General features: G+C 45.4%; 1 protein-coding gene across 7 annotated transcripts in view; it reads left to right on the forward strand.

Annotated features, from left to right (window-relative positions):
• The first annotated feature begins 2,863 nt into the window (after positions 1-2,863).
• LOC121922034 (trophinin associated protein) overlaps positions 2,864-26,273 on the forward strand; it is a 36,815-nt gene continuing 13,405 nt past the window's right edge. Inside the window, exons 1-13 of one of the 7 annotated variants that reach the window (XM_042450900.1) lie at positions 2,864-2,948; positions 6,891-7,124; positions 8,045-8,219; positions 10,200-10,357; positions 12,885-12,966; positions 13,114-13,202; positions 13,833-13,951; positions 14,927-14,967; positions 16,284-16,441; positions 17,392-17,485; positions 17,626-17,750; positions 19,477-19,536; positions 20,326-20,400. In XM_042450900.1, coding sequence (XP_042306834.1) covers positions 6,945-7,124; positions 8,045-8,219; positions 10,200-10,357; positions 12,885-12,966; positions 13,114-13,202; positions 13,833-13,951; positions 14,927-14,967; positions 16,284-16,441; positions 17,392-17,485; positions 17,626-17,750; positions 19,477-19,536; positions 20,326-20,400 — 1,356 coding nt within the window. In that variant the 5' untranslated portion in view covers positions 2,864-2,948; positions 6,891-6,944. The other 6 variants (XM_042450904.1, XM_042450901.1, XM_042450903.1 and 3 more) reach the window with 6 other exon arrangements.

A 26,273-nucleotide genomic window follows, 5' to 3' on the forward strand; every position in this document is an offset into this window, starting at 1 on the left:
CAAAAGTGCTACAAGATCTCTCTATATACTGTTACATTAGAAGCTGAGGAAATGTTTGAAATAAGGATTGCCCATCTACGGATGTTTTGTCAAATAATAATTTGGAATTTATGTCATTCAGTATAAAGTCTTTGGGAGATATTTGGGAGATCTTGATGCAGAATCACAGTTTAGTAACTGAGTGTATAAGCAGGAGTTTCCCCCCAGACCTCTCTGATAGGTCTTGATTCGAAGGCCCTCCACACTGGCCAGATCTTGCCATCAACCTTCAATTCTTTTGTGTAGCTGGGTCACTTTTTCATGCACAGTTCTACCAACTGTTGAAGCTTCATGTTTGCCCTCACTGGCAATTGCCCATCCTCCCAAAGGTGATACATTAGTCCCAATGGGCTGGCAATGGGAATGCTCTCTCCACCTCCCATCTTTCCTATACAGGGATCTACAACTAAATGCTTACCCTACCCAGACCCCCATAGCCACCTCCTGGAAGTCAGTAAGAAAACTCACTATAGCCACTGCTCACCCAGTGGTACTGGTCTTTGTTCCAAGGAGGTTAGCCTGGCTGGGTCCAAATGAGCCCACATTAGCTTTCCCCCAGATGTGCCGCCAATTATAAGCAGGAGGGAGAACTAACATATCAGCTCCCACCACAACCACCCTTAGTGTATGTGGACTGCAGGCCGATCCTGAATCTGTATGGAAAGAAAGTTGTGCTTGATCAAGGGATTCCCCTCCCCTCTCAAACAGAACAACCTGGCAGTCTGTGTGGGAGCAAAGAAAGAGCAACTTTATTGATAGGTTTTTTGTGGGTTTTGCGGGCTATGTGGCCATGTTCTGGAAGAGTTTATTCCTGATGTTTCGCCAGCATCTGTGGCTGGCATCTTCAGAGATGGGATTCCAACATTTATAAGCTTGTAAGGTTACATTACAGATGACTGAAAAAATTCATGTGTACATTACTAAGATTCCCATTACTTCATTCAGTGTACATGTCTACTTGGTGTAAGGTTTCAGAAATCAACAATAGAGCATTCTATTTATTTCCCCTTTAATCAGCCCCTGTACATAAAATGTATCAAAAGGGGTACATCTCATACTGAGAACTGCCATCTCCAACAGTCCTGCAGCTGTAACTGTATCTTTCTCAGTTCCTCTGAGACCGTTATTTCTCAATGGTCAGGACTCTGTAGTATGGCTGTACTAGGGGACCCAATTTACAAATATTAATATCTTTATTGATTATAATTCAGGAGGGGGATCAGGTTTCTACTTTCAAGTGCATTTCAATAGCCCTTAGGCAGAAAACTACACACAAATGGAAACCTATTATTTCAAATTTATCTTCAGACATCAGTGTGGAAATGGTAGCTGATTTTTAAGGACACTGTTGTGCTGGTATATATTGGAAGGTAAACACATGACCTAAAAGGCAGTTAAAAAACTATATAAGATAGTATTTTAATACCAACTAACTTCACTTATTTATCAATGGTATCAAGAAAACTGTACCTCCCTTCCTCACAAGGTAGACAAGGTTCTTGTAAAGGCTATGCCAGGGGTGGGGAACCTTTGAAAACTAAAAGTTTTCTAATCTTTTATCATTGCCCCTTCTGGCTAGGACTTTTGGGAACTGAAGGAACAGTGTTTCTATATCCCTGGACTATAGAGAGAGATAATGACTTTGAACACAATACAAATATACCTCATTTATCTAAACAGAAATGTTCCTTTGCATGACTACTTCTTTACCAGAATCTTTGGTACCAGAGTCAGAAATAACATGGAAAGAATGGGGATAGGTTCCTGGCTGGACCACAAAAAGAAGATCAATTCAATATGTTTCAGCAAATGTTTATTTAAAGCTAGCAATATCCACATGAAACAAAGCAACTACATCAGATCAACCTTGTGTAAGTAAACAAAAGCACTTAAACATTCTAGAAACCACTTAAAAGCTTCATCCAGGGATTATTTTCCCTCCTTTCACTAGTATCCACTTTTCTTATGACTTCAGTTTGGGTGGCCAAAGTTATAGATCTGTGGTTTTTAACATGCTGAGAGGATTTGAGCGGGACTAAGAAGCATGGATTTACATTTCAGCTTTTGTCACCGCCTACGTTTTTCTTGAATCCCCTCCAATTTTGCACTGCCTGGTCCTCCTTTGGGGTGAGGACATCTGGTCACCTTTGTTCACAGGTTTGCCCTTGCCTTCCTTTGAGGCTGAGAGTGTGACTCACCCAAGGTCACTCAGTGGCATGGATATTTTGTTCAGAGGCATTTATCTATATATTATATCAATATTCTGGAGCTGGGCTCTGGAAATGAATATAATAATAATAATAGGGCTTCCAGAGTCCAGTGAACAAAGGAGCCTTCAAACCTCCTTCAGGAAGCTTTTAAACAACATCCTGGGGGTGTTGTTGTGTTGTTTTGATGTGTATAGCTTTTAAGTGTTTTTCTCTTTTTAATTGTGCTGTATTCTGTTTTTGAACAATGGATCTGCTTTAACATGGCAACAGTCTAATTCTATTTTAGTTATCACTTTTGTAAGTTTTTAAGCTGTGTCTTTGCAAGCTTTTAATTGGAAGTTTTTAGACGGTAAGCCGCTTTGGATCCCAATTGATATCATAAATCAATCCATCTGCAGGCCTCTCTGCCAAGAGGAAAGAGTAGCCATTTCCGCATCTCCCTTTGGTCTCTTCCGCCTCTTCTCCTCAATCCGATTCCCCCCGTCTTCCTGCTCCCTTTGGTCTCTTCCGCCTCTTCTCCTCATTCCGCATCCCCCCGTCTTCCTGCTCCCTTTGGTCTCTCCCGACCCGCCTTCTCCTCTGTTCTTCTCAACGTTCTAACCACGCCCCTTCAGGAAGCACGTGCGGAGGCGGACCGGCCAATCAGAGCCCTTTGCTTCTTTATGAAATGGTCGCGGAGGTTGGTGTGGATGGAGTGAGGTAAGTATCCCGCTGGAGGAAGGAAGGGGAGGTGAGTGATAATAATGGGGTCTCCAGGGCTTTGCAAAAGAGGAGCGAGCCATGAAGGAACAGGGTGGTGACCAGGCGTCCTCCTTTTCCCGGACATGTCCTACATTTCCAAAACGCCCTCCATTTTGAGCATGTCCAGAAGCACGAATGTTCATTTCAGTAAGTGTTTCCAGTCTTTAGGTGGTCGTGTCCTCCAATTTCTTGAACGTCCTACATTTTTGCGGTGCCTGTCCAGGAGGAATTCCAAAACGCCCTACATTCTGAGCATGGAATTTACATCATATATATGAGTGTTTAAGCCTTTATTTGGGCATGCCCTCCATTTTTATTGAACGTCCTCCATTTTGAATATGAGTCAAGAAGCATGCGTTTTCATTTCTGTGAGTGTTTTCAGCTTTTCTTTGGTCATGTCCTCCATTTTTCTTGAATGTCTCACATTTTGTGGTGCCCTGCCCTCAGGGTGACCAGACGTCCTCCTTTTCCAGGACACACCTTACATGTCTGCCTTCTGTCCAGGATGTATTCCAAACGTCCTCCATTTTGAGCAGGACTAAGAAGCAAGAATTGACCTTTATTGGAGTGTTTTTAGCTTTTCTTTGGTCGTACTTTTTTCAGTGCTTTGTCCTCCTTTGAGGGTGTGACATTTCACCGGTGAATGAGTGAAATAGCATGTTCCAGCAGTTTCAAGGGAGGTAATGGATACAAAGATAATTTAATGTGGATCCAAAGACATAGCCATGTTAGTCTGGAAAATCAGTCTGCAAAGGGATCTTGTAGCACCTTTGAGACTAACTGAAAGAAAGAAGGTGGGAGCATGAGCTTTCCTAGACTTGAGCCTACTTCCTCAGATACATGTTTGGAGTGGAAAATCCAGAGACAGACCTATATAATCCTTTTGCTTGTGAGAATGTAAATTCAAATTCGAAACCTTGCATCATGAAGGTACAATAGTTTGCTGAGGTGAGTTTTACCTTCTGCTCAATTCTCTCACAGCTTTTCTCTGGCTGCATCTTCAGGTTGACACGGCTTTAACTGCCATGGTTTAGGTCAGGGCTATGGAATCCTGGGACTTGTAGTTTGTGGTGGCCATGGTGACCAGATGTCATAACCACAGCAGAGGACAAGGCACTGCAAACTGGAAAATGTAGGGCATGAACAAATAAAAGCTAAGAAAACTCAGATATGTAAATTAATTCTGCTTAATCATGCTCATAATGGAGGACATTTTGGTATTCCTTCTGGACAGAAGGCTAAAATGTAGGACGTGTCAGGGAAAAGGAGGGTGTCTGGACATCCTGGTTGTGGCACCAGAGCTCTGTGACAGAGGTGCATAAGTGTCTCACAAATTTACAGATCCCAGAATTCCATAGCACTGAGCCATGGCAAGTAAAGTGGTGTCAAACTGGATTGTGCAATGCAGATGCAGCCTCTATCTCTCAGGGGAGAGGCTGCTGTCAGGTATTACTTTGTATTAGTATTATATTAGTATTTCAGTAATGGGCGATCTAAACAGAAGGCTGAAAAAGTATACAGTACTGTCAGAAGAGAGGATATTATGTGTTTAGTGTGTGAAGCATGGCTTTGCCTACAGTGTTAAGGGGCTTGTGGAAGCTGTAGTGCAGAACATCTAGTGGGCCAGAAAAATTCCCTGTTTAAGCCTCCCTGAGATAAGGATAATTTTTTATCATATCAAGAGTCTTCAGCACTCAAAACCTAGTGGCTTAAGCCTAAGGGGGCTCCCTGTACTGGGAGGAAGGTGGGATATATATAAACAAAATAATAATTTTAGAAGTGTATGGGGGATATAAGGCTCCCGCTTTGATCCTTGGAGAGGGGGAGAAATATAAATTATTATTATTATTATTAGTAGTAGTAGTAGTAGTAGTGTTGGGTCTCATAATTATGTGTATTGGGGTAAAGAGATTTTCTTGGTAACAAAGAATGCTGGTTAATATTCAAGGTGGTTGAAAGATGGCAGTGGCTAAAGAAGAGGATTATCCCTTGGGCACTGACATCTTTCAGCCCTCCGGATGTTTGTTGAACTGGAGTGTAACGCCCAGCATCCTTTGGTCTTCTGGTTAGCGTTGCTAGAACTTACAGTCTTAACAACATCTGGAAGGCCATATGATTGCCACTGCTGGACTAGACAAAGAAGCAGGGTGGAACGGATGATCAAGCAGTAGTGCCAGAGCAGTGGTTTCTAACTTTTTGATCCTCCAGTCATTTTGGACTTCAGCTCCCTGAATTCATGACTTTTGCTCAAGCTGGCAGGGGCTTCTAGGAATTAAAGTCCAAAACACCTGGTGGGCCAAAGGTCAGAAAACATTGTGCTAGACGGAAGAAAACTTTATGAAGATGACACCCTTCGGTAAGGCTCCTGTTGTTTAAAAGTTGTGTGACTGCTGTGTATAGTTTTCCCAGTGGTGCTTTACTGTGTTGGGAAGAACTGCATCTGTTAACATTTCTTTCTCTTGTGCACAGGGTGACCAGACACCCTCCTTTTCCAGGACATGCCCTACGTTTCAGTCTTCTGTCCAGGAGGAATTTTAAATTGTCCTGCCTTTTCAGCATAATTGAGAAGCACGAATTAACATTTATATTAGTGTTTCCAGCTTTTATTTGGCCATGCTCTCCATTTTCCTTGCATGCCCTACATTTTGTGGTGCCTTCTCTTCCTTTGTGGTGAGGATATCTAGTCACCCTGCTTGTGCGGCTCTCACAGGATCCCCATGGAGACTGTGGAGGTGACACATGCAGAAGCCTAGAAGCAGGAACCACTGCTAGAGCCATGTTTCTTGAGCTTATTCCTGTGCCTTTTTTTAAATGGCACCCTGGTTCAAAAAATCAAAGGTAGTACAGAGGATTCTGCCAGGGAGCTGAAGGGACTGGGCCAGGGGACTGAAGACAAGATGTCAGCCTTGTAGATGACAAAACCCAGAGGCTAGGGCCGGGGGTGAGGAATATGGGGTGGCTTCTCTATTTCTACGAATTTCATGGAATGGCACGCATGGCTCTTCACCGTAAAGCAGTGACGAGACCCTCTTAAGTAAAAACTATTTCTACTTTACAACCTTTACATTCAGAGAAGTCTATTCTCAGAATCTGAACTCAGGTCGAAAACACACTGCAGAAATAATCCAGTTTGAGAGTGACTTGCTCCATGCTAGGGAATTCTGGGAACTGGGTCTCACAAAACTATTGCCTTCTCTGTCAGAGCTCTGGTGACACAATAAATTCCTAGGATTCCCTAGCACTGAGCCAATGCAGTTAAAGTTGTCTCAAACTGGATTATTTCTACATTGTGTTTTCAACCTCATACTAAAGAAGCAATGTCCGAGGAAACAGTGAGACTCAAGAGCAAGTGAGGAAAAGGGGACTGCTTTCACAAACTATCCAACTTACTATTCTCGAGGAAGGAGTGTAAAGCAAATTCTGGTTGAGGTTGAGCCTGGCACCGCTAGGTTGGGCTTTGCCTGTTACCTGCTTCCGGTGGAAGCTCTTTGGGCAGCAGAAGTGTCATGGCTGCTGCCCTGGAGCAATCTGGGAAAGAGGTGAGGACTCTGCCCAACCTAGGCCTCTCCTTCCTGAACTGCCCTTTATAAATGGCATGTAGTGGTTGCCTTGGGGCTGTAGCGCCTTTTGTAAGCCACTGTGGAGTAGTTATTGTATCTTCTGGCACTTTTTTTTTGAGTACTGGTGCATCTTCTGGCACTTTTGTGAGGAAATTGATAGGAGGTTCTTCAGTATTCATGAACATTTTGCAGCTTGAAAGGAAACTGAGCAGTTGACTATACAACCAGGTTTTAGGTGTCTGGTTGTACTGAGACCTCCATTGTACTTCTGTTCCCTCTAGCCTTGCTCTGTTACTTCTTTCTCTGTCTGTCACAAAACCTTTTTAAAAACTACACACAGGTACAAGCACTGACAAAGAGAAACTAAGCCATAGGATTGGGATAACGCTACTAAATGGCTCACGTGGGGAAGGAAAATCAGCAAGGTGCCTTGCCCCTCCCAGAGCTGGCATGGAAGGAGAGCGTTGTCCATGCTAGAAATGCCTTGAGCAGCAGCAAGATCCCTGTGTTGTCCAAAAGTGGAGTTCCGCCAGAACGGAAGCAATTGCACCAGCGGCAGTGCTGGCATCAGCAGGTGAGTGTGAAAGTTGTTTTTGGCATGGCCCAGATAGTGTGTTCTCTTGTTTTTGGGGAAGGTTTGTGCCTGCCCTCTTCAGACTTCCTCAATTTCATTACAGTTGGCTCTCATCCATGAATTCTGAATCCACAGATTCACCCATGCATGGCTTGAAAATATTCCAGAATTAGAATAATCCCTCCACCTACCTGGCAAAGCAAACCTTGATTTTAGCCATATTATATAAGGGATACCATCTTACTTCCCTACTGTATATAGTGGGATTTGAACATCCACAGATTTTGGTATCCATGAGGGAGGTCTTGGAACCAAACTCTAGCGGATATCAAAGGCCCAATATATTACCCTTTAAAAGCAGGGGCAGAGGAGGGAAGCTTCTCTAGATTCTACTCCCTTTCTCTGCCAACGTGTGCTGGTGCCTCACAAACTACAATTCCTAGGATTCTGTAGGATGGAGCCATGGTAGTTAAAATAGCATTAAACTGCATTATTTCTGCAGTGTAGATGCATGCCAAGTGGCCAGTTACATGTGTGCACATGCAAGCATGCACACACACACAGAGTTTCAGGAGCTGTTTTTAAGTTAACTTCAAATTGGCCATTTTATGCAGATGTTCTTCCCAGCAGGTTGGGGAAGGAGCCCTGGTGCCTTAAGTGGGCTGCATAATTCCCATACTTGCTCTAGAAATTGTTAGACTGTAGTTCCCTTCTTCCAAAACCATTGGTTATGCTGGCCAGAGCTGATGGAGGTTACAGTCCAGCAAGGATTTGGCTCAGACCTGTGCTACTGCATTTGAATAAGAAGTCTGTCCTCATTCCCTAAAGGACATCCACAAGAGAGTGGGGAAGAACTTTGCCTAAAGCTGGGAAGGTTCTAAAGATGGAGGCCATTCAGTTCATGCCCTCCTTTTCTGTAGGTATGCACATCCAGTGGCAGAAGCAAGGTGCCTCACACGAGTTCAACACCTGGTGATGGAGCTTTGCAACCAGTAGCTGCCTTAATGCCCAAGAGCCTTTCCAGAGAACCCCTGGGGGAAGTGCAGCTCAGCACATTTGGTCATAGGAATGAAGGCAGTGTCTCTGATGGTAAAGGTATGGATCCCAGTGGGAGAGGAGATTAGGTGCTCGTATTTAAGACAAAGATGAATGAAAGCAAAATGTACGTCGTAACTAGTTTTAACTTGGAATAATGTGTTGTTGGTACACTTGCTGTTTGGAATCTGTTGATGACTAAATAATACAAACAGGACCCATGAAGTGGCTTCTGTGTAATACTAAAGGGGGGGGGGGAGGAGTGTAGGCCTTCTAGATATGGTTGGATTGCAGCTACATTAGCTTCAGCTCTCATGGCTAGAAGAAATTTGGGAGTTGCAGTCCAAAGGCATTGGAAGGCTACAGACTCCCCAGTCTAGTGCTAAACTGTAGTAGTTTGTTGTTGTGTGCCTTCAAGTTGTTTCTGACTTACCGTTACCCTATGGTTTTCTTGGCAAGTTTCTTCAGAGGGGGTTTGCCTTTGCCATCCTCTGTGACTTGCCTGAGATCACCCAGTCTTTTTCCATGGCCAAGCTGGGATTTGAACTCTGGCCTTCCAGCGTTCTAGTCCAATGCTCAAACTATTACACCAGGCTGATCCTCATAGCATTAGTTTATTATGCTGTATTTTAAAATATGCTATAGTTTACAGTTATGAGAAGAGCCTGGTCTCTCCCCGGGCTTCTGTACTTTTTCCTCCCTCCGTAGGCGGGATCATGAGGAATAGCTCTGTAGCTTTTGTTTGTGTTCTCCATTAAGCACAACTTGCTAGATCATCTAAACCTCTACAGCTGCAGTTAACTTACGTTTAATTAGTGGAAACAAGCCACTTTCAAGCCATGATTTATGAAGCTGTCTTGCTTTTGCAAATTGTACTGGGGATTATCAACACTTCAGATAAACTGTGGATAATCTATAATGCAGAGAAAGCTTTTTTTGTTTTTTGTACAGTTGCACCAGAGGAGGACAGGCATGTGAACCCTAGGGAAAAGTTGATCATGTTCACATAATACTAAAATATGATTTTAGCACTACTAAAAGCAGCCACTGATTAACTTCAGTCTGGGGAGATAGTCAGGATACTGGTTTGGATGTAAGCCTTGTTTGAACATGTGTCAAGACTGCAGAGTTTACTAACTGGCCTCGAGCAAATCATTCAGTCATTTTGTTTCAAATACACTGATTTTTTTGAGCCTGAGGACTGTAAGTCAGTCTGGAAAACTGGGATATGAGTTTAGCAGAAATAAATTTTCTCAAGTTGAGGGATGTGGGTATTTATGTTATAAGTCCTTTCTTGCATATTTAATTATTTTACTGTAATAGATCTTTGTGTCACCTAACTGAGTCATTTGCAAGGATATCCCCAGAAAGAGAGACATTTCAGGATCAACAGGATGTCTTCTTAACTATCATAAACTACCACTCAAGTAGAAAACTGATAATATCACATGCTTAGGCTTTAGCTCATGAGCTAATGCAGTTTCCTAGCAGCAGTGGTGCTCATCTGGGCTCTTGGAGCGCTGATGGACGAGCTGATCAGTCAGTATAATTAGGCATCTGGTAAGCAGGAGTAAACAGAGTTTGTTCCACTATCCTCTCCCCTGAAGCATGTATGTTTACTTGTCTTAGCCATTCAGGTTTATACTAATCAAAACAAATTATTTCCTAAAGATGCTCTGGTACATATCAATCCATCTATCAATACCTCTAGCACAGTTCATCTTGCTTCCCCTTCCCCTCCATCCCATTCTCTACTTGCGGCTCATCGTATTCTGGAAGATGTGGACCCTGTTTGGTATCTTTATCTCATCTAGTGATGTGATTTGTGATCACTGGTATGGCTGAGAAGTTTGAGTTCTTTCTAGTCTTCCACTAACCAAGGGCAGGTTAGGGGAAATGTTTCTGACTCTGGGGGTTGGGGCAGGGAGTGGGAAAACTGGGTATTGATGGGTAAGCAACTGCTTAGAATTTCTTTTTCTCCCTCAGCTGTGCTTTTTAATCTTCTGTGCTGCTCATGTGAGTCCATAATTCTTTTTGTAGGAGTGAGCACAGTTGAGTTTGTGCCTGATGTTGCAGCTCTTGCCAGCATATTGTCCAACACAGGGTTGAATAGCCACACAGTGAGTGCAACCCATAAGCCCAGCCTGGCCCGAAGAGTCCCTCTGAGAGGAAATAGAGCATGCTCAGCAAGCACTACAGTGAGTTCCTCCTTCCCATAAACATGCTGTTGTGTAACTGTGTGTTGATGCGCTGCATGTTTGTCCATTGCATATTTATTTACTGATTTTATTCATTTTTATTCCACCTTCCTCCTGATAATGGGAGTCAAGGCGGGTAACACCATCTTTAAAACAACAGAGTTTAAAAACAATACAAAAAGATTAAGTACAAATATAAGATTTAAAAAACAATTTATGAAGGTAAAACACTAATCATTAAAAATATTTAAATGCATTAAAAATTTAGGGAGCACTGGTGGCGCAGTGGTTAAATGCTGGTACTGCAGCAAAAATGTTGGTAGTTCAAATCTGCAGGTCTCCAGGTTGACCCAGCCTTCTGACCTTTCGTAGGTTGGTAAAATGACTACCCAGCTTGTTGGGGGCAATTGGCTTACATGTTGTAAACTGCTTAGAGTGCTTAGCACTATAAACAATATAGAAATGTAAGTGCTATTGCTATATGTTGTAGTTGTGGCCTTCAAGTTGTTTCCGACTTATGGTGACCTTAAGGCAAACCTATTATGGAGTTGTCTTGACAAGATTTGTTCAGAGGAGGTTTGCCATTGCCTTTCCCTGAAGCTGAGAGCATGTGACTTGCCCAAGGTCACCCAGAGGGTTTCATGGCCAAGCGGAGAATTGAACGCTCGTGTCCAGACTCGCAGCCCAACACTCAAACTATATAGCAAATTTAACACAGAACTGCACAGCATTAAAACCCTAATGTATGTATGTAAAAGCTTGATGGCACAGAAATGTTTCGACCTGCTTTCAAAGGTGGGACCATCCTGGCCTTTCTAAAGGACAGCTCCAAAGGATGGAAACAGCCACCAAGAAGGCTATCTCCCTTGTTCCTACCAAATAAGCCTGAGAGGGTGGTGCGACAGAGAAAAGGGCTTCTCCAGATGATATTAGCACTCTAATGGGTTCATCAAAGGAGATAGAGTCCTGGACTCAAGCAATATAGGGCTTTATAGATCAAAATCAGCACTTTGAATTGTACCTGGAAACGGGCTGGCAGCCCATGGAGCCAGTTAAAAATCTGACTGCAGCCAACGGGAAAATCTGAGAACATTCAAAGGTAACCCCACGTAGAACATACTGTAGTAATCCAAATGGGAGGTAACTAAGGCATGTACCACCGTGGCCAGATCCATCCTCTCCAGAAACAGGTGCAGTAAGAGCGCTAGTTTTAACTATGCAATAGCACTCTTGGTCACTGCTGAAACCTGGGCTTCCAGGGTCAGAGCTGAATCTAGGAGTACCCTAAACTAAAAACCTGTGTTTTCAGAGGGGAGTACAGTGGTCCCTTCCCTTATGCGGGGGATTCGTTCCGGACCCCCTCCTGTGTAAGGGAAATTCTTTGTATGCTGAAGCCCCATTGCTTTTTCTGGCACATGGTGCTGCTTCTTCCAGAGCAGCTTCCAGCGTATGCAGAAAGCTGCATAAGGCACGCCTGTGTATGAAGCGAGAGCACTGTATATCCCCATATAACACAGGCTGAATCCTTATTTCCAGATCTGTCTTTCAACTGACGAGAAGCACCTTTTGTCTTGTTTGGATTAAGCTTCAATTTGTTTGCCCTCATTCAGTCCATTACAAATGCCAGGCACCAGTTCAACATCTTCCTTGGAATTAGTTGGAAAGGAGTAACAAAGGTTGGTATCAACAGCATTCTGGTGATACCTGACCCTAAACCTCTGGACAGCCTCTCTCGGTGGTTTCATGTTCAGGAAAGAACATAGTCAGTGTAGAACAATACCTCCAAACCCCATCCCAGAAGGATATCATGGTCAATGGCATCAAAAGCCACTGAGAGGTCCAACAAAACCAACCAGGTCACAGTTCCCCCTGACCAGTTCCCTGCATAGGTCATCCACTGAGGTGACCAAAACTGTTTCCATCCCCATAATCAGGCCTGAAAATGGATCTATAAATGGAGTAGAGCAGGAATGTAGGCACACTTCTATTATAAGTGAGGCAGTAGCTCAAAATATAGTCTCTTAGGTAGGTAGATTAAGAGAGCTTTTAATGAGAACATTTAATGAAAGAAATTTGAAATTCTACTTTCCCATGTGTTGATTTTTTTTTCTCCTTGGATTTAATTTTCCCTTTCAAAAAGAATTCCAGTTCCAGCTTAGCTTTAGTGTTGGGCTAGTGCGCAGTTGCATAAATTCTTCTGTGTTGGTACTTAGCTTTGATGAATAAACGTGAACAGAATTCTCCTGTGTACTGGGAAGGCTTTTCTGTGCTTATCCTAAAAATCCACTTCAGCAAAATTTTACCCTAGTCTGCATGAAAATCCACCTTTAGGTGTATGCCTTCCATTTTGGTTGTGTGTGCTATCTACCATTTCTTGAAAACTATGGAAGTGGCAATCAATACAGTACTTGTGGTAGACTCAGCCATTTAGACTGAGCCATGTAGTTACTAAGGGCTTCTCTGCATTCTGTTTTGCCTTAGGGTGGGGTTTTTTTTGGGTTAATGAATATATTCCCTCTTCCTGTAGACTGCCCGAGGCTCCCTGTATATGAATGTTCCTGAAGGAAATCTTGTTCGCTTTTCTTGCATCTCCAAATCAACTTCGAAAGGTATGAATAAATTTGGGGTCTGAGACTCATTCATTCAACTTCCACATTGCAATTTACTGGATCTCTGAAATAGCTGAATTTACTGCTTCTGGGCACAGAGAATTGAATCTGAAACTATAAATGCCTCATTTTATTTTCTCATGGCAGATTCAGAACACCCACAGTCCTGTGGCCTGGCTCTGAACACTCAGCAGCTAAAGACATTGTCAACTAATCTCAAGAACATTGGTCCCAGGGTGAGTAATGCATGCTCTCTCTTCTCTCTGACGAGCATGTGGCAGCACTGGCTAAATAGCTAGGGGTGGTGAAAGGTTTGAAAGGTTCTACCAGTCTCTGAACATGTTTGCTTAGGAGCTACTCTACTTTAGCAAAGTTACAAGGAATTTTATGAATGGAGATTAAAGAATCCCAGATTCCAGGCTGGCTAGCCTCTTGGAATTAGTATCTAGCAGCTGAGATGGTACTTTCCCACCATGAAACCAGATGCAAGCACTATCTTGAGTGGCTGGTCAGGGCACAACACAATAGAGTGGCAGTCTTGAACAACTACCAAAATGTCAGTGTGGGAGCAGTTCCACTACTAGAAGGACTGCTCCAAAATGGCAGCATAAGTGCTATCATTTTGAAGTAGTCCTTGCTCCTGTTTGCATGGACTGTCCCTGTGATGGCTCCATGTGGTATGCCAATATTTTGAGTAGCTGCTCTCCTTCCCCACTCTGGAAAAGCTGATTGGAGTGTTCTGAAGGGGGCAATAGTCATGGATGGGTTACTGTATTAAGCTGCCCCTTTACCTGTTTTTGTGGCTTCTGCCAGCAGAACTGTGCTTAAGAGCAGTTGACCTTGTGTCTCTCTGACATTTGCATCAGGTGGAGGCAGCTAAGCCAAAACAGACAGCACAGGATCTGGGAGTGGGCAAATCTGAAGATCCTGCAGCCAAGCCCAGCACAGAATGTCTGACCAGAATGACCCAGGCGGGTATCCAAAGGTGAGAGAGTAACAGTAATGCCCAATGGGTTGTATAGGTGAATGGCCTGCAACATTTGTGAAAGACAAGGAAGTTGTATTAAGGCCACAATGCATGATGAGTAAACTAATGGTTGTTTTTGTCCTGCTTTGTCACTCTTCTGGTGGAGAGGTGTAATATCTCTTTTGGAGATGTACTGCAGCATTGCTGGTTCTCCTATTTGCATGGGAAATTCTGCCTCAGATGGGGATGTGTGAGGGCAACAAAGTGTGCATACAATCACCATTGCTCTGGGAGAGTCTTCCTGATCACTCTTGGCCTGAATCATGTGGGAGGTATTGGGAGAACTCTGCTAGTTGCTTTCCTGCTGAGGAAATGCTGCACCAGAGGAATAATCAATGCATGTCTCTCCAGATACAGCAAGAGTCCAAATACTTAGCTTGCCCTCTGGCTGTTTTGGACTTTAGTTCCCAGCATCCCTGACCATAAGTTGTGCTAGCTTGAGCTTCTGGAAATTGCGGGCTAAGACAAAGTTTGAGACGTACTGTCCGGGTGGTTGCCTGTGCTGCTGTATCACCATCAGTTTCCCAGAATGCCCTGCTTGTAATGTGAGACTCTATGGACCCCTCATAGCTGGGCACTGACTGGCTCTGTGGAAAGTAAATGTTGTCTACCTTTTGTGGGCTGTTCTGCTGTCCACAGAGGACATGTGGCCATAGTGGAGAGAGTGACTCTGCTTTTCGTCTTGCACTATATGAAAACTGGGGTTGCTGCTTCTCTTCCTTCCTTGCTTTGAATGTATCTAATTGAGGGAAGACAAGTTGCCCTTTTTTCAGTAGGAACATGAAGATTAGGCATGATGATCTCCTTATTTTCTCTGAATCATACCACTGCTCCCGGCTTGAATAATACATCCGAGAGTAAATCCTGGAGGTGCGAGGCCCTGTTCACATGTAACACCTTGTAACTGTATTATTTTTTGCTTTTCAACTGCAGCTCAACTGGGACAAATGAAGCCACAGGATCATCATGGAAAGGTGAGCGAAAATATTTTTCTTTATAATCCAGATGGATGGACAAGAGTGGGTGTAGGTTCTGTCCTCTAAATGGCTTACAGGCAGACAACAGTTTTGCCCACTGTTAATTATGTACATTAATTTGATAGTAAGGGTTAAATGTCACTTATCTAAAATGGTGAAATTTGAAATGCAGTTGAACCTTGGTATCTGTGGGGGATTTGTTCCAGACCCCCCACCTCATGGTTACCAAAAACACAGGACCTCAAGTCCTGTTGTCCCTAATGGCAGTGCAACGTGCACAACAGCGTGCATACATTGCCATTGGGGACAATGGGGCTTGCCATTCGCAGATGCTTAAATCCACAGATGGCAAGCCTGCAGATAATGGGGCCCCACTATATTCCACAATCCAAAGTTGTAACACCTTTGATTTCTGTTGGTTCAATGTACACAGACTTGATTTGATGCTCACAATTATTTAAAATATTGTGTATAAAATTATCTTCAGACTATGTGTATAAGGTGTATATCAGGGGTAGGCAACCTTTTTGAGCCGGGGTTGCTGTCCCTCAGACAACTGGGGGGCCGAAGCCAAAAAATAAATAATTAAATAATTTTTTTAAAAAATAAATATATAAATAAACCAGGACAATGTAGGACACAATTTTCAAATGGAAGACACTTTTTTAAAAAAAATGGAGGACATGCAAAAAAATTTGCTGATTTTTTTAAAAATGTTAATATAAATGCATGTTTCTGGGGCTTCTATAGACAATTGCCCCCCAAAGGCCCCAGTGGCAATCGGCGGCAGGACCAGGCTGGGGCCGGTCCCAAGGCCTTGCCGGGCCGCCATCCGGCCCCACGGGCCGCAGGTTGCTACCCCTGGTGTATATGAATCATAAATGAGTTTCATGTTTAGACCTGGGTTCCATCTGCCATGCTATCTCATGAGGTACATACAAATATTCCGAAATTCCATAACAGTTCTTCTCCCATGCGTTTCAGATAAGGGAGACTTAACCTGTATTTGCTTTTAGCAAAGTCCAAAACCAAATGATGGAGCTTGTGAGCATTTTAATAATAGTTATCTGAACCTTTTTCTTGCCTTCCCCAGGCAGTCCATCTATTATCTTCAAATTGTTCCTTCATAAAAAGCTTGGAGTGTTCAAAGTGAAGCATGAAAATAAAATAACAGTCAACAAAACTAACAGGATAGTTGGTTGTGTTGTGCTCTGAGCGTAGTCCTTGACTTTCTTTGGTGCAGAACACAAACAGCTCTGCTAATTCTGAACCACCCCCCATCTCCTTGACAATTCTTCCCCTTGTATTTGCAGATGAAGAGTTTGTACCAGACCCAGTTGCCAAAGCGAGCATCCTCTCGAATGAAGGCTTGAGTCGTTTTGCCCTAGGGGCCAATGGCAAGCTGAGCTTGGCCCAGCGGGTGCCAGTGAAAGGTGCTCAGAAGCCTCCTGTCCTGTGTAGCAGCACTAGGGTGAGCAAAGTATGAGGGCACTGATTTCTGTAAAACCCTCTCTGTTACCAAGGTGACTGGCTGCTGGGTTGAGCATCCATGTTGGACTGGGGCACTATGGGCCTCCCCACTCGTCTTCTTAGGATTCTCATGTGCCGTGTAGTGTTTTTAGCTAAGGAAGAAGGCTACTGATCTCTAGGGTCATTGGAACAGTCCTGAGAGATATATTTAACATAAAATGGCTGAGAGTATTCATTAGTCTTCAGGGTACCCTGACCCTCCTCAGATTCTGCTCTGATATCACATTCCAGTGTGGAATGTTTTTCACCAGGCTATGGCCTGTTCCAAGATGCTTCTTTTTGTGTCTTCTGTCCTACAGTTTTCCATGTCTCTCTTCTTGGTATTCCATCCCTAGCAATCAGTCAGGTTTCTCTGGCCAGTGAGCATGTTTCCCAGGAATGTTTTTCAGGGGGAGGTCCATAGAATCTTCTATAGTCTGGCAAACATTGATTTTCCTTCTTACATGTGGATGGTGCAGTTTTGCGTTACGTAAGGATCAGCAGGAATCCTGGGGTTAGATTAGTGAGGCATTAGATGAGCTCCCTGGTGAGGAAGTCTTAAGTACCCTTCTTACACTACAAACATCATAGGATGGAACTATGACAGTTAAGCGGAATCATAGCAGTACCATTGTGTGGTGTGAAAAAGGCCCTATAAAGCAGCTGTCTTGTCAGTCAGCAGAATAGGGCACTTAGTAGAAAAGGTAGAAGCTTGAACATCTTTGACATCTGTTTTGGGAGCTCATGAATAAAAACTCAGCTAGAGTATGTCAACAGCTGTGGGCTAAAAGAGAGGTAAATGGTAAGCCTTGATTTGTTCAATAGGAAATTATAGACTTGTGAAATGTTCCCTTTTTTTTAAATACAACTCCAAGAGTCAAGTACTGATTCTCCCTCCCTCTCTCTCTATAGGGTGAAAGTGGCTTTTTGCGGGATCCCCATATAAAAGTATCTTCAATAGGGAAGTTTGGTCGTGTGTCCTGTTGTTCCACTCAGGGCCTTAAAGGTATAGTTTGCAGAGGGGGTTGTGTGTGACGTGTGTAGATTTGTGCCATTTAGGAAAAGACTTGTCTTAACAGCTGAGATCTTCTAACTTTTTCTCTTTCATCTCCCCCCCTCCCCACTTTACTCCTTCCCATTTCACAGATCTAAAGAAGTCAGAGGCTTCTGGAGCCCAGTTAACCAACACACCTGGTGACAGATTTTCTGCTGTTGACTGTTCGCCTTATCCACTGGCTAGAAGGGTTCCCATTAGCTGTCCACAATCCTTGGTTTGTGCTTGAGACAAGGCGAGCTTGGAAAGCCTCCTTTTTACAGAGTGCAGCTCCCAGAATTGCCTCCATGCTGCCTGGGAAATTCTGGGAGTTGTTCAATAAATGAACTTTTTCTGAGCCCTGACAAGGGGGAAAGGACAGTTTCTAGCTGTGAAGTCTGCAATGAGTTCTCAGCTAACTATGGGCAAAAAGTATGGCAAAGGCCAGATCATGTCAATAGTGCAAGGTTTTGTGGGATCAGACAGGAGAGAATGCAGCTCTGCTGGACTGGGTCTGCGTCTCATTCTGTCCTTTATTGCTTTAGGCTTGAAAGGAAAGAGCATGTGTCCCCACCAATATAAGACTATTTCAACACTGCTTAAATGTTCTTCACCCACTTCACCAGCTGTCTGTGTGTTTCCAGGTTCAAGGCAAAAAGTGCTGTTTGGATCTATAAACCCTATTGTCAGGAGCAGGGAAAGTGAGGCCTTCAAGACATATGCTTCTTTATATGCTATCAGAGAGGATTCTAGTTAAAGAAATAATGGCCCGTTACAGACCACCCAAAAGGGGCGGTCTTGGGCCGCTGCTGGTTGCAGCGCGGAGGAGCCGCAGCAGCCACACTGCACGACTCCTCTGCGCTGCAAAAAAGGAGTGCAGAAATCGCACTCCTTCCGGCAACCCGGAAGAGCCGCCGCAAGCGCCAAAGCGCGCACTCACAACAGCTCTTCCAGGTTTAGACGTCCGGACGCTGTGCGTCCGTTACGTCAAGATGGCCGCACCCATCTGTATAGGGTGCCGCCATCTTGCCATAAGGAATACGCGCGAGGGGCAAGGCGCGTCCGGAAGCACCGCCCCTCGCGCGTATTCCTGGCGCAACGACGGCGCCGCTTAGGCCTGTCTGTAAGGCGCCTAACTTTTCCAAGCTCTGCTCTTTTGCTGCAGTTCCCCTCACTGCCAGCCAGCATAGACAATCCTAAGGATTGATAGGAGTAGCAGTCCAAAAAACCCTGAATGGACTCTTACTTGCCCATTTCCTCTGTGTGTATGTTGGGACCTATATCAGCTTGTCTGGCCCTTTAGATCATATTCACTGGCCTAACTTTCTTGGGCTAGGCAGGGGTCAAATGGGGATAGGCTTTTCTTGGTGGAGGCACTTCACTGGTGTCCACTCTATGGAATTTTAAGTACTAGCCGAAAGTGGCTCATTCTCTCATTTTCTCTCCCCTCCTATTTTGGTATGAGTGTTTAATGCACAGTAACTTCTATAGTTTCTATTTGCTTTTTCAGTAACATTATTTAAATATTTTACTTTTATTTTCCCCTTATAATTTGAGGCACCATAGAAATTATTGGATGGAAAAGGTGATGAGGGATAGGAACATTGGGGAAAATTACTGTAGAAACACAGAGCATCCTTATACTGAGTCCCACTTCTACTCTATTGAGTCCACTGTTGTCCACCCTAAGTGATGGTGGTGGTGGTGGTGGCGGCGGCGGCAGTGGCAGTTGCAGGTGCTCCAGAGTCTTCAATAGAGGTCTTTTTCAGTGTTGTCCTCCAAGATCTTGGAGGGTGCCTGGGGTTGAACATGGGAATTTTTACATGTAAAGCCATGTGTTCTGACACTGAGCTATCAGTCCTTCCTGAGTTGTTAGTTTCATCCCTTTCTCAAGTTCTATGCTTTGCAGTTTGCTGTGACTGTATCAGGTCATGCTCTGAATACTTTTTCTTGTATTTGATCAGCATCCCAGTCCTTGGACATGCCACCGTGTGCCTCTTTCTTCCTGTTGTAAGGGCAGAAGGGTAAGTACCCAACACCCAACAGAAACAGAGGAGGTGAGAGCAATTTGATGATCTGAAGAATTACAGAAGGACTACTGCATATACAGTGGGGCCTCCTTATCCATGGATTTGCCAACTGCGGATTTAAGCATCTGTGGACAACAAGCCCTTCTTGTCCTCAATAGCGGTGTGTGCACATTGTCGTGCTAGTTGGTACGCGTATGTCACACTGCTATTAGGGAGAATGGGACTTCTGTTACTGCTTTTTCGGTATCTCCCTATGGATCCAAAGGTCTACGCTTGACTATAAGTCGGCCTTATACATGTAAGTCAAGGGCAGGTTTTGGGACCAAAATTAATGGATTTTGATATGACCCCTGGATGTGTTCAGCGTAAAACTTAGGGGCATGTAACAAAGGATGTAAAGGACAAAGCAAAGGAAAATGATGCCAATGAACTTACAAAATCTGACAGGCATAACTGCTTAGCCTGAAGTCTGCATGGATAAAGAGGGAACTGTAGTAAATTGTGGCTATGTAATGTGTGGGGGAGGTGACTAGGCACAGGGAGGGCTAAAAACATTCATGCATGACAAAAAGGATGAAAAAGCAAAGCAAATGGCTATGTTAGCAGTGATTACAGCCTTGTGACTTTAATGTGATAACTGTCTGATTTTAACTCAAAAGTTGACAAACGTACACAAATGTCTTATTAAATTTTTTCAAAGCCAGAATAGGGTTTAGAATCTGTTGTGGCTAGTGTACATCAGGGACAGCGTCAGAAACTGTGCTAAAATCATGCCCTTCACAGGTTAAGGTGACAGGCAGTGTCGCCCCACAGAGGGTCACAGAGGGCTCCAAACAGGACAACACTGCAGTGCCCTGGGTAAGTGTTCATGTGTGAAGGGACCCTGGAACTGTTCTTAAGGTGAGGCAACAGCTGTTTTTAAGATCATTACTAGTTTTGCTTACTTGAAGGTACTTTTGGGGGAGGGCAAATTACTTTCCCCATTCATTATTATTGAAGCATACTTAAATATGGAGGCTCTTACAAACACAATGTATCCTCAGAATTGCTGTCTCCGTGTTCATTGTAGCTTACTCCCAAGTATGTCTAGGGCAGAATGCAGACTGGCTTTATGATCCTTGGGAGGGTTCAATCATAATTGCTGTCTTAACATTTCTTGGTGATTGATAATTTGGTACACTTCTAATTGATAATGCCCAAGGAGACACAGCTATGTATGTGGTCAAATTTTGCTAGAACATTTCAGGAGGGGCTCAGCCTAGTTGGGGAGAACTCAAGCTCTCTCCCCCATTTGACGACTCATGCATGAGGAGGTGAAAAGTAGAGAGTGCCTTCCACGGGGGGGGGGGGGGGGAAGTGTGCATAATAACTTGAATTTATGTTGCTCAGAGGCATTCAGCTCATATAGGAATGCTTTTATAAAGACTGTGATGGTACATGCATTTCCCAACAAAGGTCCCATCCTCCTGTAGAATGGGTAGCTCCTCCCACTTGCTCCTAAATAGGCAGGAAATTCAAAAAACAATACCCGGCCCCCAGTGCGAGGGGCTATTACCCCCTTTGGAAGCCAGTATTTTTCCTGTCTGCACTTCTAGTAGGATGCATTTTTGGAGTCAGCCAAATTTCTTGGTCTTGAGTAGACTTGTCGTTCGTTTTACCTATGGACTTTTTCCCTGGCCTCCATCCACCACCTTCTTCGTTGCTGGTTCCCTAGTGTGGGAACTGGGTTCCCTTGGCTGGTGAGACCAAACTTGATTAAATAGGCCAGGATGATGGGGAGGGCTTGTCCCATCCCTGAGCTGGCAACAGGTTCAGGAGTGCAGTGGGCTGATCTACAATGACTGGAGGGAGATATGGTGAAACAGCCAGATGAGAGGTTTACTCTCCGCGTTGCTGAGAAAATGGCTCCCCTTTTGGGCATCCTGCACTGGCTCCAGGACTAGGAGCACAGCAGGCTGATCTGCTGCACCTGAGAGGAGATGATGGGGCACAGCCAGAAGAGGGGTTTACCCTCTGCATTGCTGAGAATGCCCAATTCCTCCGCCCAGCCCATTCAGGGCCAGAGGACTTGGGGGCACAACTGGCTTCATTCACATCGCTGGATCCAGGGTCTGTAAGTAAGCTCTCCCTCCCTGCCGAGCCCCCCCATCAGCAGTAAAAGGTAAAGTAAAGTTATTCCTCATTGACAAGGTTGTCAAGTCATGTCCGACCATGGGCAGTGCTCATCTCCATTACTAAGCTGAAGAGCCAGTGTTAGAGGCTACTCGGTGATCATATGGCCAGCATGACTGCACCAGATGCTGTTACCTTCCCACTGAGAAGTGCTACCCATTTATCTACTTGCATTTGCATGCTTTCGAACTGCTAGGTTGGCAGAAGCTGGGAGTAGTTAGTGATGGGAGCTCACCCCATCATGCAGCGTCCAGGCCTCGAACTGCCAACCTGCAGTACCAGCTGTTTATAACAGGGCAATGTTCCCTGAGCAGCAGCCTGCTATCTATGGGTTTTCAGAGTGCCAGAGGAGGGGGAGGGGTACATTAAGTACTCAAGTGCTTTCCAGCCACCAATTGTACTGCAAGCTGGGTGCCTAGGATGCACAAGGTACTAAGCTATTTCACCCCTGTGAGGTTTCTCTGCCAGTTACTGTCTCCTAGCTGACCATTGAGGGACACCCTTTTGGGCTGTCATGCCTGTGGGCTGGAAGATGGTCTCTATCTTGACCACATGAGTGCTGGATGCCATCTTTGCCATGTGAACAGTGGCCGCCATCTTGGCCATGTGGATGGCGGCAACCATCCTTGGCCACCAGTTTCCACCTTGGATCTTAGTGAGTATGGTGGGGAAGCAACATTGGAGAGAGGACAGTGATGAGATCTGCCTGTCTCCTCGGAGCCATCACCCCCCCATAGGGAAACTTACAGACCTCCAGGCCTATCGGACAGGCAGTTTGACTCTCCCTTGGCCCTACCAGGAAAGCTAGAGGCGGGAGAGGTCTTTACCTCAGAGTCAGCATAGCCTTGGATGTTGGCCAGGGCAGCCCTCCTCTGCATATCTTCTCCTAGGCGGAGATGAAGGAGTGGTCTTGGATCTTGGAAGCTAAGGAGGGTCAGGCCTGCTTGGCGCCTGGATAGGGGTCTGCCTGGGATCACCGGTTGCTGTAGATGCCTTGGCGTTGTTCTGCCTGACCAGAGAGCCTCCCAGGATGGCAGCTTTCCGGGATTGAGGAGGACTTGTTTTCCAGTGCCGGCAGCCTCTGTGTTAGGCAATCCCCTACTCCTTTCAGCTCAGGTGATCAGGGCTGGGTGGGTCAAACTGGCTCCAGTGATCCACGTTCTCCTTGGACAAGGAGCCTCTTAATCCCCCTTTTGGGCCGTTATGGATCTGCAGGTTTCCCTAGTGGGCCCCGTTGTCATGTACAGGCCTCGTCTTCCCCAGATTGCTCTGGTGCCCCCAATATTTGTTGTGAGGTTCAAGGATGGAGTGGACATCTGAAAATTGCTGGGGAGAGGGGGTCAGTGCTGGCCTTTATAAAGGCATATGAAACCTTGGCTATGGCTGTCAGAACCTAGGCCACCACCTCCATGGTGGCTAGGACCTTTCTCCTGTGTTTATATGGCCTATTTTGGGAGGTTACCTTGCAGACCACCTGGCTTATGTGGGGTCTTTATATGTGAGCTGCCCAGGGTGACCAGATTCACCATTCGCCATGCTGTCAGGAGGCTACTCAGAGCCAGGACATCACCATCAGGGCAATGCCCCCTCAAGGAACCTCCACTCTGCCCACTAGACTCAGTCACAAAGGCAGTTCAAACCCCAATAGGGGTTTTGAAAAATCGCTTGCCCTGGCAGGTTCTGCGCCTCACAGCTAGCACCTGGGCTGGTGCGTGACTGTGCTTGGCACACTGCCGGCACATAGGACCTGAATGTCTTAATCTGGATGGGTTTATGCTACAACAAGATTCCTCCTTCTTTCCTGAGTTGGAAATATTCTACATCAGACCGGTGGATCCTAGACTCACTGAGATCAGGCTATGGATAGGGTTCATCGGCAGGCCCCACAAGATATTTATCCCATCACTCGGGAGGAAGAACTCTGTGGAGCATTGCCTCTTGCTGGCAGCTTTAAGTGAATGGCTACAGGTGGATACCTAGAATCAGCTCTTGCCTTGTAAAGAGACCTGTAAAAAATGGTCGTTTGAGGGGCAATCCATAATGATAATGGTAACTATAATGATGATGTTGACAATGATAATGATGGTAATGTTAATTATGATAACAAAGAGGAGGTTCCGGTTGGAGACTCCCAACCATCCTTGAGGCAGCTCAGCCTGGGAATCTCTGCCTTGGGCCTTAGGGATGCGTTTCACTTGAGTTACCACCTATGCCTGCACTTCTCCTTTAACTACTGGTTACTCCAGCTCAAAGCCCTATCTTTGTGTCTGCCAGCGTCCCTTATACACTTGCCAAGTGCATCATGTCACAGGTGGCTTGCTGGAGGAAGACGGGCCTACACAGCAACGTGTCAGTGTTGGTACTCCAGAGCCAGCATAACAGATAGGAAACGCTTCAGTCATGGAGGCAGCATGGCTTCCTCGTGATCCTTCCTGTCTCCTTTTCAGAGCTGCCAGTGAACAGGAATGCCTTTGGCAACAGTGGTGGGGATGGGGTTCCCGCTGCAGGATTAGACCATGGCTATCTCCACGGCAGTCCTCGTAATCCTGAGTAGTCAGGGCCAGGTTTTTTCTCGCTGCTAGCCCTCCTTCAGGGCTTGGGGTTTTGAGCGATACTCTGCCTCCCTTGGACCATCTTTTGTGTCAGGTCTTTACTGGGCCTCTCCTGCCTCACCAGGAGGCCATCACACTGAAGAACCATCACAGAACCACTGTTCCCTGCTGGGACCCAGAATCTCTTGGCTGGTGGGCCTGCCTGTCTATTCTTGACAGACATCCGGTTTGAGGAACCAGGGAGAGTCCAGATCTCAACACAATCAAGTCTGATTGGAGGGGGTGCTTATGTTGGCCTCCATCTGACTCAGGGCAGATGGCCTCAGAGGAGCAGTCTCACTGCATCCCCTGGCGGAAGCTGTGGTCAGTCAGGACAATCCTACTCTCTTTCAGCGACTTTGTTAATAGCAGGATTGTCTTTGTGAAGACGGACATCACGACAAAGCCTCGTCGGTATCATAAGTGACAAACACAAATGAGGGCCCTGATGGAGGAGTTGTGCCCGTGGTGCCAGCGGGCAAAGATAAAATTCTTGTGTCTGCAGGCAGATCATCTTCAGGGAGGCCTTTGTGCATCAGCGCACTGGTGGTGTAGAATGGACACCAATCTCCCAGACAACATTGGATGTGTTGGGCTATCCTGAGACGGGCATGTTCGCCTCTTTGTTGTCTGCTTCGCCAGTTAAGGCCACATTCCTGAGGTTTGTCTCTGGGTTCTGGTCAGAGGGGCAGAAACATCTGACTGTTTCCTCTCCTATGACCCAATCCCGCCCTCGTATAAGGTTCCAAGGTAGATTTGGAGGGACAAGTTAAAGGTGATCTTAGTGGAGCTAGTGTGGATGAGAGGACCATGGTTCCCAGAGGTTCTGGTTATGGCCTCAACCCAGCGGGACTCCAGTGACTGCTTGGAGATTGACAAACAGAGTACTGTGGAGGAGTCCATCCTGGCTTCCAGATGTCGTTTTCACCAGCTGGTACTATGGATTCATCCTCAGTGTCCTATGGAGTCTGTGTTCCACGTGTCGCAGGTTATACATCTGCTTCCAGCCTGCCATCATCTGGTAAGGGATCTGTTAGGGCTCCAGCTCACACCTGATGTGTGCAGAGTGGTTAGAATCTACATCAAGAGGACATGAATTTTCGGATGTAGGAGGTGCTATTCGCCTCCCTCCAGCAGTGGTGCCTGAGGTAGAAGGGGTCTTTGTCTGCCCTGGGCTGATGGTTTAGGAACTACATCTTTGCCTGTTACCAGTCTGCACACCTGCTTCTTTCTTGGGAAGGGGTGAGGGCTCTTTCCTCCAGGAGCGTGACAACAGCTGCGGCTTGGGCCACCAATGCATCCCTGGTGCAGGTCTGCAGGATGGCGATGTGGAAATCTCCTTCCACGTCTGTCAGACATCTCAAACGGTCTTTGGGAGTGTGGTGCTTCGGCAGGTGGTGCCAAGAACCTCTGTTGAGTAGTTGCACCTCCTTCCCTATTAAAGGGGGGCTTTGGTAAATCCCATTCTACAGGACAGTGGGACTTTGTCTGCTGGGAAAAGGAACTTTGGTACAGTAGGCCCTTTGTATATGCAGCGGATTCATTCTGGACCCATCTTCCACATATGGGAAAAAACGTGGGCCCTCAGGTCCAATTGATTTCAATTGCAGCACGCTCCTGTGCGTGTGCCATTTTGTCCCCCCTCTGGGCTTGTCGTCTGTGTGAGCTCAAGTCTGCATACGGCAAGACCGCGTATGGGGAAGGCAGACTGTATTTACAGTGATATGTTCAATTCCAGCAGATAAGGTCTTAGGATCCTACCCACACTGTGCTGACAGAGGGTCCGGGTACCCCTAATGATTCTCTTTTTCTGATTTTGTTGTTGGCCTGTTGTTAGCGCCTCATCTTCTATGACTTTTCCCCTTTGTTTGTTTACCTTGGTTTTTAAATCAGATACAAGATAGCTCTGCTGTTGACTGTTGGTCAGTGGTGAGGTTTGCTTGGCTGGCTAATGACTGCCTTCCAAAG

The sequence above is a fragment of the Sceloporus undulatus genome, chromosome 2, assembly GCF_019175285.1.
Source record: "Sceloporus undulatus isolate JIND9_A2432 ecotype Alabama chromosome 2, SceUnd_v1.1, whole genome shotgun sequence".
NCBI lineage: Eukaryota > Metazoa > Chordata > Lepidosauria > Squamata > Phrynosomatidae > Sceloporus > Sceloporus undulatus.